The sequence below is a fragment of the Bubalus bubalis genome, chromosome 21, assembly GCF_019923935.1.
Source record: "Bubalus bubalis isolate 160015118507 breed Murrah chromosome 21, NDDB_SH_1, whole genome shotgun sequence".
In the NCBI taxonomy this organism is placed as follows: Eukaryota; Metazoa; Chordata; class Mammalia; order Artiodactyla; family Bovidae; genus Bubalus; species Bubalus bubalis.
The window spans coordinates 39,580,230-39,593,129 of NC_059177.1; the positions used below are offsets into that span (position 1 = coordinate 39,580,230).

General features: G+C 38.9%; 1 protein-coding gene across 5 annotated transcripts in view; it reads right to left on the bottom strand.

Moving 5' to 3' along the window:
• Positions 1-12,900, bottom strand: part of PTPRG (protein tyrosine phosphatase receptor type G) — a 786,384-nt gene that overhangs the window by 588,683 nt on the left and 184,801 nt on the right. Inside the window, exon 1 of one of the 5 annotated variants that reach the window (XM_025272603.3) lies at positions 8,195-8,600. The exons of 2 other annotated variants lie outside the window; for them this stretch is intronic. In XM_025272603.3, the coding sequence (XP_025128388.1) occupies positions 8,195-8,297 (103 nt within the window). In that variant the 5' untranslated portion in view covers positions 8,298-8,600. Of the gene's footprint in view, positions 1-8,194; positions 8,601-12,900 lie in introns of those variants that run through there. 2 more of the 5 variants (XM_025272601.3, XM_044934033.2) reach the window with 2 other exon arrangements.

The following is a 12,900-nucleotide window of genomic DNA, read 5'->3' on the forward strand; positions in this document are numbered from 1 at the left end:
CCTTCTTCAAATGTATTTTGATCATATGACAAAGCGCTCCCTAAAAGCAACTTTTAAAAATTATTTGAACAGCAGTCAAAAACTGTATACAGAGTATATTAAGCAACCTAACATCTCATTGGCAGGGAGCAAAGATTTACAAAAAGAAACAATCTGTGGTTCCCAAGTAAAGATACAGACTCAGCATACCAAATTCAATCAATTTTAATACTCTCTGCACTCTTCTGAACTCCAACAGCCAACCAACGGCAGCATGGCAATGATATGGTGAGGTTATGAATCATGCTATTGATTTTCAATATCTTCTGTGCAGAAAATTAAATTATGTAAATGCATGCCTTTACGGATCCTTACCTTAATGTGAAATTGCTTACTTGCTTATGTCAGCAACTTAATTACACAATTAAAAATGGTGCATGCTTATGAAAATATCCAGTTTCACTTCTCAGAACAGACAGGAAGTGTAAATCTGCCTATGGTTATCAGGTGACTATCAAGAGGGAGGAGTTGGTATTATGCAAACATATATTCCATATTCTTCCGAGTTCTGCAGCACCAAGCCCACTATGGTTTATGGAGGTGAAGTCATCTGAGAGCAAGAAACTCAGGAGAGCTTGCAGTGGTTTATAATACTTCAAGCAATAGGGTTCACAGTGATATAACAGGTGGAGAAGAAAGAAAGAATGCCCAATACCATATACTGTTACGCACTCCTCTTCAAAGAGGTTGCGTCTGATGACACTTGAACCAACACACACACACACACACACACACACACAACAAACCTGGACATGAGGAGTATTAAACTCGGATACCTTTCAAGAGTCTGGATAGTATAATAATAATATGACAATACGATTTTACAAAAGGAAAATCCAGCTACTCCCATCATCCAGGAGAATGTGTCTCTCAGTGCTGAGAGGATAAAAGTAGAGATTTCAAAACCAATAGCGTTAACTAGCCAATGATTCCCAGGTCTCACTCAGTAGGGGGAATCTTAAGTTGGTTGTTATGCAGAAAGCTAACTGAGTGACAGGTCTTTTCATCAGGGAGTCTTCATAAACTCGATCACCTCTCACAACTTATACGGAGCCTACCTCATTTCCAGCCTAAAGCAAAAAAGATAAAAATGTTTCTAGACCCAAGGGCCCAATCCTTTTCTACAAAAATATCCTAAGAGCTTACCTACCACAGAAGATATCAACAAAATGATTTCCTATGTGCATGATTTAATTTCCCAGAGCCACCGGACAGAGTTTGTAACAATAAATGTTTTTATTCTGGGAATATAAAGGCAGCTGTGTATCCCATCTGCCTTAACAATATCTTCAGAAGGATTTGGTGTCATCCTTTACTCTCAGTGTTTTACAGAAATGTTGACTTGAGAGGGGACAAAAAGTTTCAAGCCATGTTAACTTTCTGGCTGAATATTTCTCACACAAAGAGACCGGCTCATTTAACACCACATTAAATAACATTCCTGACATAGATGTCTTTCCATAGGTTTCCCTGTGAGAGAACGATTACTGAAGCTACATAAAAATAAATAGTTACGGATTGATAAATAATGTTCTCTTTCAAAATTACAAATGTGTAAACAGAAATTACAGAGTACAGCTAATGTCTGTTTTTGACAAAAGGATTCCATTTACACATGCATTTATATATGTGAAAATTAAAGAAAGTCAGAGGTTCCTACAAAGAAAGGAAAACAGTGGCCACCAAGTCTTTCAAAATGACCACACTGTTCCTCCACATTACTGTTTCATCTTACCAAAATGAATAACAATGTCCACTTTAGCACAGCAACGTCATGATACAGGGGAATGGGGGTATGACGGTAGTTATATAAAGGTGAAACCAGAATCTGTTTATGAAGAGAACAGCCCCAAACTCCATCCACAACAGTCACATATCTTGTATACAAAACAAAATGTGTAGTGACACTTGAGGGTATTTCCACTTAACTATATGTCCAGTTCTAGGTAATGCCAAAGGGACTTAGAAGCCTGGGAGAATTGGTCAGCTTCCATCCAAAAAAGAAAACGTCAAAGACATTCTGGTTCCCCAGGGCCAGGATGAGAATTACTTAGGACGATGGATGGATGGCATGGATGGATGGCTCTCATATTAAGAGTCCTAGTTCTCTGCCAGAGTTACTGCCAAAAAGAAGCCCACCACAATATAAAATAAGCACTCACATTTTCAAATGCAGAATGTCTATTTCCAGAATGGCAGACAAGCAGTTAAGCAGCCTGTTTATATCTATTATAACTGCTCATACAACAAACAAATTAAAGATCCCTCAAGGATGATGAAATCTCTATCAAATATAATTTTCTCTAAATTTTAGAGTGCATTTAAGAACATTAAGTCCCAGACAATAGTCTAAAATGAATAAATTTTTATCTTTTTTGTGACTACAATGGGCAAAAGTATCAAATTATAGTTAAAGTAATTAAATATTCCATCAGGCTCTCATCTCCTTTTGTGCCTGTACTTCAATTAATTGCAGGAAAAGTACTTAGTGAGCTTCCCAAAAAGTAGAATCAAAAAGTGCATTCCTTTGTAACTATTGCATTACAAATGTTCCCTCCAGTTGTTTGTGCTACTGAGCTAACCTCAAATACAATAGATTCTATTACAGTAGATAACCTATTTTATCACATTCAAATGTACCTACTGTCCCAACTACAACAAAAAAAGTATTTTTCATCATCTAAAGTGATAAAGATACCTAATAAAGAGCCATGAATTTTTTAAGTAAAACAGATTACTAAAACTCAAAGGCAGTTCAAAGAAAGAAGAAATCACACAGCAATATAGTATCCTAGGTCCAGGAAATAGAAAACATTTTTACAGGCTTGTAAAAAATGGCTTCAGACAGGTAGAGAGGCAAAATAACGAACTTCTCCTCCATATTTTACGCTAAAATAACACTGATTAAAAAAAGGAAGAATTTTTTTTCTTTTTAAATCTGACAGAGTTAAAAGAAACCCCAAAAACTAGAGTGATTCATCTGCTCTCAACTATGTCACAGTTCTAAAAATTTCAGAAATAAAAAAACACACTTCACAGTAGATCCGAGAAAAGGTACACTTAAATAACTGATTTAAATGGGGGCTCATTACACGTGTGATGAAAATCTGAAAAATATCTCGGTTCACTCTTGCTCAGAGGCACCCTCCTAAAAAATAACTGGCCTCCTGACTTCAAACATCATACAGAAATAACCAACCCATTTTACTACTACTACCAATCCATTTTACTACTGCTTGGTTCTCAAAGAATCAAGTCTCTAGATTCCACAAGATTCCTGGGAAGATCATACATAGATAATATTGCAATAATGTCAACTGCCACAAATCTGTACTTCTCCTTTTACAGCTGTGCCACCTCTTTGACTCCTTAGTGGTCAACAGAACTGGCAGATTCAGCTTAGCCATCCCAACTGGTGGCCACCGTGGTGAATGTAGCCATGGACTCAGATGTTTTGTTTCACCCACTGTATGTGTATACATGTATTCGTGTTTAACTACTTGTCAACATGAGAAAATCTGAGAAAGAAGGCTAATATCTGTATTTATTAATGAGAAATCTGAACTTTGTTCTCAAACAGAAAAAAATATGCTATATAAGCAGTGAGTAGGTCTTCAGAGAAGAATCATGACCCCATCCAGTCCCACTGATGATATATATTTCTTATCTAGTTTCTATAGGCATCTGGGTTTTCCACCCATGGCCTAACTCAGTAATAAGTTACTCACTCAGTCTTTGTCCATGAAAAAGGCACTATTAAAAGTACCATCAATATAGTGACTCACATACTTCTTCCAATAATCCTGTGGCTTAGGTACAATTATTCAAAAAAGGCATGTAACTTTTGTTATGAACAGATAGCCTTGAACCAGATACTCCTCTCAAGCCTGCATAACTGACCCTATGCTATAGCAATTCTTCACAAAACTGAGTTTTAGGAATCACAACAACATCTGTGAATTAATAGTTACTCCACCTGCTCAAAACTAAATAAGCATCACAAGTGATAAAGTTTCTCCATGGGCCTCTGAAAACTAAAACCCTAACAGTTTCAAAAGAAAGGATTTGTCAAAGCCACTCCTCCCACCACTATTGCCAATTGTCTGAGATAAAATCATGTTCTGATAGTCCCACCAGAAAAAAGTAGACTGATTTTCCTAACACGATGTGGAAAATATCCAATTACAATTATACAAACATTGGTAATTTATCTGTAAAAAGAAAGTCTCTTACATTAAAGCAGAAAGAAATACAAAGTTAAATTTCAGTTAGGGAAACAAACTGAGACTCTAATTAATAAATTTTCTTCCTTCATATTTTCTTTTGTTTCAAATTTATAGCTGGGACTGCCTGACAACTTTTTATCCTGGAGAAACAAAGAATAAACTTTAGAACTTGGGCCTTTTATATAGCTGAGGCATATATATACATAGAGTCCCTATGAAATATTGAATGAAAAATATTCAATGAGATGGGCATTCTTCATAGAACAAAAAGAAACCAGCAAAGAAAAAAACTCGACTTAAGTATTGTTGGGTGTCCATTGTAAAACTATGGTGCATCTTATCAAGACTGGCAAAATGTGCCATAATGCACATTTCCAGAATGTGGAGAGAGTAAGCTCCACAGGGACAGAAATACCCACCAAGATAATTCCTGACCACAGTAGATGGGAGAAAACACACTGAAGGCACAAGCCCTCAGCCCCCGGGCTCCGGGGTCACATGCAGAGGGCATTCCAGACACCACACAGCTTTCCCCTAGACACTAGCCAGTCACAGTGTGGTCAGACCTGCCTAGCTAGTGAACCCAGAAGCTGGTGCCTCTGGGGCCATGTTACAGGCACTACATAAATCCGGGCTGGCCAGCCACCCCGTGGCCTCCAGCTGTCTATGTCTCAAGAGTTCTGCACTGCAACAAAATACCCACTCGACCTCCACACTGTCTGTCTCAGTAGTTCCTAACCCTTTCTTGCCAAAAGGAAGATTTCTAGCAAACATAGTAAGGCAGGTATCCCTGGTCTTTCCAAGGCAGAATACGACACCACCAAGGAACTCAACAACACACACCATATAGGGAAGCCCGGTGTGCTGCAGTCCATGGGGTCACAAAGAGTTGGATACGACTGAGCGACCGAACTGAACTGAACATTACCCCCACCATCTTGAAGCTTTCTTTCCACTAGCAGGTTCAATCAATCCATGCATAAATTATCATTTGTGTACATGGTAAAACAAATACAAAAAGTAAGTGAAACAAGCATGATGCAATAGGGAAAAATACTAGTAGGGAAGGAAAGTAAAAAGATCAATCAATAAAGGAGATATCACTTTAGTTGAAGGCACTGATGCACCATATGGGAGGACAGAGGTCAAGATGGGGTGTGGGGGGGAGCATGGATGAGGATACTGAGGCAGGAAAGACGGTGGCGTAAGGAGGCCAGCCTGGCTGAAGCTCCGTGAGCCGGTGTGGAGAGGAGGAGGAGGAGGAGGAAGAGGAGGAGGAGGAACACGTGCAAGACCCTGCAGCATGAGCTCTAGGTCAGTCTGGGAAAGCAGTGAAGGACTCCAAGTGAGCAATCAATGTCTCGTACGTGCTTTCCTTTAAAACAGCTTTCTTGATACATAATGGGCCTTAGTATATTTACAGAGCTGTACAACCATTACCATAATCTAACTGCATAACATTTTCCTCAATGTATGCTTTGAAAAGGTGACTCTGCCCTGGCAGGGATACTGGCAAGAGCAGAAAACAGTGGCTCATCACCTAGGCCCGCAGGGTGCTGCTGCTGAAGACAAATCATTCATAAAATGTACATTTGCACCTGTGTCGAGGGTGGGGGTGGGGGTGGGAAAGGGTTGTTCACGGAGGGAAAATTTAAAACAAATAGTAGCCTAATATTCACATCAGATCAGATCAGATCAGTCGCTCAGTCGTGTCCGACTCTTCGTGACCCCATGAATCGCACCACGCCAGGCCTCCCTGTCCATCACCAACTCCCGGAGTTCACTCAGACTCACGTCCATCGAGTCAGTGATGCCATCCAGCCATCTCATCCTCTGCCGTCCCCTTCTCCTCCTGCCCCCAATCCCTCCCAGCATCAGAGTCTTTTCCAATGAGTCAACTCTTCGCATGAGGTGGCCAAAGTACTGGAGTTTCAGCTTTAGCATCATTCCTTCCAAAGAAATCCCAGGGCTCATCTCCTTCAGAATGGACTGATTGGATCTCCTTGCAGTCCAAGGGACCCTCAAGAGTCTGACCAAAAGCCTACTTGGTTTATCTTCAGTTTTATTTTACTACTACTTTCTACAATTTTCCCCTTTGCCCCTTTTCACCTGAATTAGGATTTGCACTAGTTTAATCAAGCAATTACTTGCTTTTACATGTCCAATTAGCAAAAGAAAATTAATTAGAGACAAATCAGAAACATCTATTTACAAACACAATGGAGGAAAAGAAAGAAGGTAAGAATACTTATTATCATTATATTTTCTTTTAGAGCTAAACAGTGCATAACTATATTCTCAGTATCTTATAAGAAAAAAATTACCTGCCTATATAATGCTTACAGACGTATACACTGTCCTACCATGGATATTGAAGGTGGGTGAATTTTTTTTAAAGCAATTTTATCATCATTTAAACATGGACAAGTGTATGGCTTTAAGCCTAACTGGCTTCTCTCTGCCTCCCCAAATGATTCTCTTTAAAAAAAAAAAAAAAAACAACCCTCTATATTGGCATAAAGGCAGACACACACATCAATGGAACCCTAGAGAGCCCAGAAAAAACCCACACAGATATGGACAATTAACTCACAACAAAAGAGCCAAGAATACACAATGGGGAAAGAACAGTCTCTTCAAAAAAAAATGGTGCTGGGAAAACTGGACAACCATATGCAAAAGAATTAAAACAGGCCACCATATTACACCATACACAACAATTAACTCACACTGGATTGCAGACCTTAGACCTGAAACCATACAATTCCTACAAGTGAACAGAGGCGGTAATCTCCTTCACATTGGTCTTAAAGATTTTTTTTTTCTTAAGGGAGGGGATATGACTCCAAAGTCAAGAGAAACAAAAGCAAAAATAAACAGATGGGACTACATCAAATTAAACAGCTTATGCACAGTGAAGGAAGCATCAATGAAACAAAGAGGTAACCAGCTGAAGGAGAGGAGATATTTGTGAATGATACATTCAATAAATATCAGAAATAAAGAACTCATGTAACTCAACAACAACAAAAGAACCCAATTTAAAAAACGGGCAGAGGCCAAATAGACTTTTTTCCAAAGAAGACATACAGGTAGTCAAGAGGCAGATGGAAAGATGTTCAACATCACTAACTATCAGGAAATGCAAATCAAAACAACAGTGAAGTATCATCTCACACCTGTCAGGATGGCTGTCGTCAAAAAGACAGCAAATTACAAGTGATTCATGCATTGGAGAAGGAAATGGCAACCCACTCCAGTGTTCTTGCCTGGAGAACCCCAGGGACGGGGGAGCCTGGTGGGCTGCCGTCTTGGGGTTGCACAGAGTCGGACACGACTGAAGTGACTTAGCAGCAGCAGCAGCAGCAGGAAGCACAGGGACAGGGGATAGGGGTGTGGGGGTGAACTTTATGGTGATGGATGGCAGGTAATGGTGGGGATCACTTTGAAGTATATACAAACACAGGATGATAATGTTCTACAGCTGAAACTCACATTATATACCAATTTGACCTCAATTTAATGAATAAATTATGTTATCTGCCTTAATAAAATCAAAAGCCACACTCCACTATAACAACAACGACAAAAAAAGCCCTGTCTCTTCTACACGTGTGAGCAATAGAACAGTACGGAACCCGAGTGAAGAATAATTAATAAATTAAACTACAGGAGTTCATCTTTGCACAAGAACAGAAATTTTGTCCTTAGTAACTGTCCAGGAATGTCTATAGTTACAAAAAAGTTTTCAGGGACAAATATATGTTGTGACTGGTAGGACAATAAATTGCCAAATTACTTCTCTCTTCTTTATTCTAAGTCCATATACAGGACCATTTCTACTTCCTGAAATACTGAGAATCAAACCTTTCATGGGCTTGATTCAATTAAGGTAGATCTGCCCCTGGAATTTAAGAGAAAAAAATTACCCAAGCAATAGGGTAGTATTGCCCAGGCAACCACTTTAATGTTGATACTCGGAATATCCCAGGGCTTCAAGTGATTTCTGTTATCTCCATTTGTATTATGCATTAGCTTCACTTCCTTTCCAGCAATAATGTGGTTTGCTTTGTTCTCAACTGCAGAAAGAAATCATCAGAAGAAATATTGTGCATTCTGCTTTGCTTCAAGAGGAATTATTAACTTCAAATAACACAAAGCAAGTCTCAAGGAAAATAATTTAAAAGGGCTATTACAATCTTAAATAAAATGATTTAATTAAAAACTCTAACCACATGGAAATTTTCATCAGATCACATCAAGATGGCTAAAGCATTTATCTCTAAATCAGCTTTAACTAGCTCTATAAGCAACGGCTTCAACTGATTGTATGAAAAAGACTCAGTTTGCTTTTTTAGGAAAAAGAAGTATTTAACCCAAAGTCTGTTTCTGATGAACAACTGGCAGCTACTAAATAAGCAATTTTATTCTTGTTTTCATTTTTGGTTGTGCCTTTTCTAAAACGTCTGACTCTGACCAATTATACTGCAAGATCCATTTGAAGAGTCAAATGGAAAAGCAGTTTTAGGACTTTAGAAGAGTTAAGTTCAAAATTGAAAGTTCAGTTCTGTTCTCCTCTCCTAACTATTTGTATATAAGAAGATGGATAAAATCAATTTCAAGGAGACAATTTCAACTCTCAATGTAAATCCTTTTATGACTCTGCAATATAGTCAAACTGGGGTTAGGAGGGGGTATAAAAAGACAGTTTCCTTTATTTTTTTTTTAATATAATGATGCCGAAAGGCAACTTTGTATCTTTGGAGGCTCCCCTATCAGGCAAATTGAATGGAACAAACTGTTCCTTTGATTTTTAGACAGCAGATGAGAAAGATATGCAATAAAACACTTTGAAACAAATTGGTACAAACCATGTACCAGAACTACAGGCCTGAAGATTACAGAAATCCTGAGTGAATTTTGAAAAATAAACACTCCTTTAAATATTGCTTTCAGAGATTTATTAAACACATTCACTCTTAAATATCACTTCTGCATAATCAGTGAGTGAGTATTAAGTGAAAATGTGAGAAAAATGGGTGGGGTTAGAAGCTGGCAGAAACTTCAGGTTTTTCTTTTGTACCACCCTACAGTTGGCAAACCATTTTTCTGATATCCCCACAGTAGAACCAATAAGGCTGCATATTTTAGGTAATGTAGAAATCATATATGATCTCTCAGATTTTATTCAGGAACCAATGTTTCCAAGAAAGGAGTTTGTGAAATGCATTAAGGACTTTTCCCTTCACTCAGTATGAGAGAAGATGTTATAACCAGAGAGTTCATATTAAAATAATTTTACCCAGAGCAGAATGATGCTAAATCCAGGACAAAACAGTAGTGGAATAGTGGAGCTAAAGATACTGTGGAAGAAAGAAAAAAAAAAAAAAGGTCGTTAATATGTTTCATAAAGAAGTATTTTTTTAACCTCTATGTCAACATCAAAAAAAAAAATCATTCCTATAATTCCTCCTGTACTTCTTTAAGTCTCTAAAATTAACAAAAATAATTAATAAAGATGCTGAGATAGCTAATATTTCTTTAGCACTTAACTATGTGCTGGTAGGCACCGCATTCTTCAGCTGGATGATCTCATTTAATTTCCCCAGAACTCTAAGGGGTAAATCCTCCCAGCTTTCATAGTTCCCAAGGCACAAAATTGTTAAGAACCTTGTCAAAGTCACATTACACTGCACAGGACAGAGAAAGGAATTCAAACCCAGACACTTTAAAGAGACAGAAGAGGAAAAATGAAGCTCCACTGAGACCTCCCTATAAAGTCTGCGGGCCTGTAACAGGGAAATAGATGGTGCATATTTAGCTCTTTTTTTAAAAAAATTAGAGACCTAAACATTAACACAGAACATGTTTGGAAGCTACAATGACCTTTGAACCAGGTCCATTCTCATATTACACATTCTGTTCCAAGGACCCCTCAAGATACTGAGGTTGCCCCAACCTATGTCCCCCAGAAGAAACAGTGTATTTTCTTTTGTCCTTTAAGAGATTTCACACTGGAAGAATCTCTCTAGTTGCAACTAAAAATACAATGATAAAAGTGATAATTCCTGAAAATTATTACAAGAGCTTGCAAAGAGAATTCTAACACTACAGCCTACACAGGAAGGCATTATCCTAACACCAGCTAACTGCTGAGAAAACAACTCATTCTCGCTACAACAAAAAAATAGGATGTTCCACAAAGGCATATGTTCACATCTGAACTGAGAACTGGGGATGAGCAGAACCCCTTCCAACTATACTGTCAACTACAGGAGTCACCTGGGGCCAACCCTGAACTCTGCTGTGCTATAAAACACACACAAGGATTTCAAATGCTTAGTAAGAAAAAAATTATCATAAAGCATCTCATTAGTATTTTGTTTGGGATACATTTCACAATGATATTTTGAATATACTGTATAAAATGAATCTCCACCTAAACTGCTGGAAACATGTTGCTTACTTCCTCCTAATGCTCCTGCCCCGAAGACAAAAGGTGACCTGGACTCATTCAGTGAAACCCTCCCTTTTCCTTCTCTCTACCGACCCCAGTCCCACAAATTGGAGGAACTCAACTGCTTCTTTTCCCCCTCTTCTATTGGGTAAGAAGCTAACCCAATGGGGCGTTGTGGGGGATGTATTTTTATAGAGGGATCTGGTCCCCTGGTTTCTGCAATGCTCTAGCTTTGCAAATGTAGGGCTCATGAATATGCCTGGAGGTCTGATGCCTTGGCACTGAAGAATACAGAAAGAAAAAAAAAAAAAAAACAACAACAACACCATCATAGAATTTGGCATTTGGACCATTCTGTTTTTCAGAAGAACTAAGTTGAGAGGACACAGAGCATATGCAGAGAAGAGAACAATTTCAATTCAGACATGACTATTTCTGGAAAACATAACTAACGAATCACTATGTTCACCCTGGGAATACAGTTGCTCTTTCTGCAAGGACCATCAGCACTTGCCTGGTAGCTCAGTTGGTAAAGAATTCGCCCGCAATGAGGGAGACCTGGGTTGGGAAGATCCCCTGGAGGGCATGGCAACCCACTCCAGTATTCCTGCCTGGAGAATGGACAGAGGAGTCTGGCGGGCCACAGTCCATGGGGTCACCAAGAGTCGGACATGACTGAGCATCTAAGCACACCACAACACATGCCTTTAGGATCATTCCCAAAATCTTACCTCCAAAAGCAAACTTTCTAAGAAGTCTCAGTATTCCTGAAGGTGCCCAGTTGCCTATATCTCAGTGCTGGCTTTCTAACTTCATGCCTACCTCGATACAATAGGAGGTGCCTGGGGTCACACAATCCTAAAAGCCCAAAGTGAAAACTGTCAGTCGCTCAGTTGTATCTTACTCTTTGTGACCCTGTGGATTGTAGCCCACCAGCCTCCTCTTATCCATGGAATTCTCCAGGCAAGAATACTGGAGTGGGTAGCCATTCCCTTCTACAGGAGATCTTTGCAACCAAGGAATCAAATCCGGGTCTCCTGCATTACAGGCAGATTCTTTACCATCTGAGCCACCAGAGAAGCCAAAAGTCCAAATCTCTGGTTTCAAGTTTTGGTGAAGGAATATACCCCTAAGACCACAATTCTCTTGGTCTACAGTGAGGCTCCAGAATACATTTTTTAACCAACTCCCTGTGGGATCAAATGTAGGAGATCAACAGACCACACTCTAAGGAGCACTAATTTGCTCAAATCATCATTAATTTAAAAAGCCACTGCTAAAGGAGGGCAAAGAAAATGAAAATCTTTTACAAAATAAGTTTAGAAAAATATTTTTAACTAAGCCCTGTTAACTGATATGTCTGCAGAAAGCCTTCAGATAAAAAGTGTGTTCTGCATTTCTTTCCGCTTTGGGTTTTGAAGGTCATGGGACTGACAACAGATGTGGCCTGGTTTGAACCATAAAGGTCTGCACGGCTAATAACAGTGTGTAAAAAAGCACAACAGCTGAGGCATGTGGCTGCAACAGTTGGTGGGCTGCAGCCCAGTAGGACAGCCCTTGGCTCTGCCAAACAGACGGTCTCCCCTGCAGGCCAGCTGCCCAGGAGCAGGTCCAGCAACTTCCATGCCCCACGGTAACCACAAACCCATTCCATCAACAAAATCACCACAGGCCTAGGAAGACCCATCTAAGCATACCTAAATTGCACAGTAAGATGCACCATAATTTTCCGGGAGCAAATGAAATAATGAGCCATTACTTTTCTAGCAACAATCTTGGGGCTGTGAAACTGATCAATAATCATATTATCACACGTCAAGGCATTCCCATGATATATTCTTTTTTTAATAGCATTTATTGCTTTTTCTGATTATAAAAGCAATAAATATTTGTCATAGAAGCACATTAGGCAAAGTACATTAATGAGCAGAGCACATTAAACAGACAAGAGAGTACATTAAAAACCATAAACAAGAAAATAAACATAGCCATAACCAATGTTGGTTATGTTACAATGCTGGTTTATTTCCCACCCCTGTTTCAATAATCAATGCCTTTTTTTTTTTTTAATGTGTGGCGAATCTTTCAAAAATGAGTATGTGTTAAACCTTATAACCCCCAAAGTGGAAGAATATGGACAAATATAGCCTATTTTCATTAAAATTACAAGTACTACCA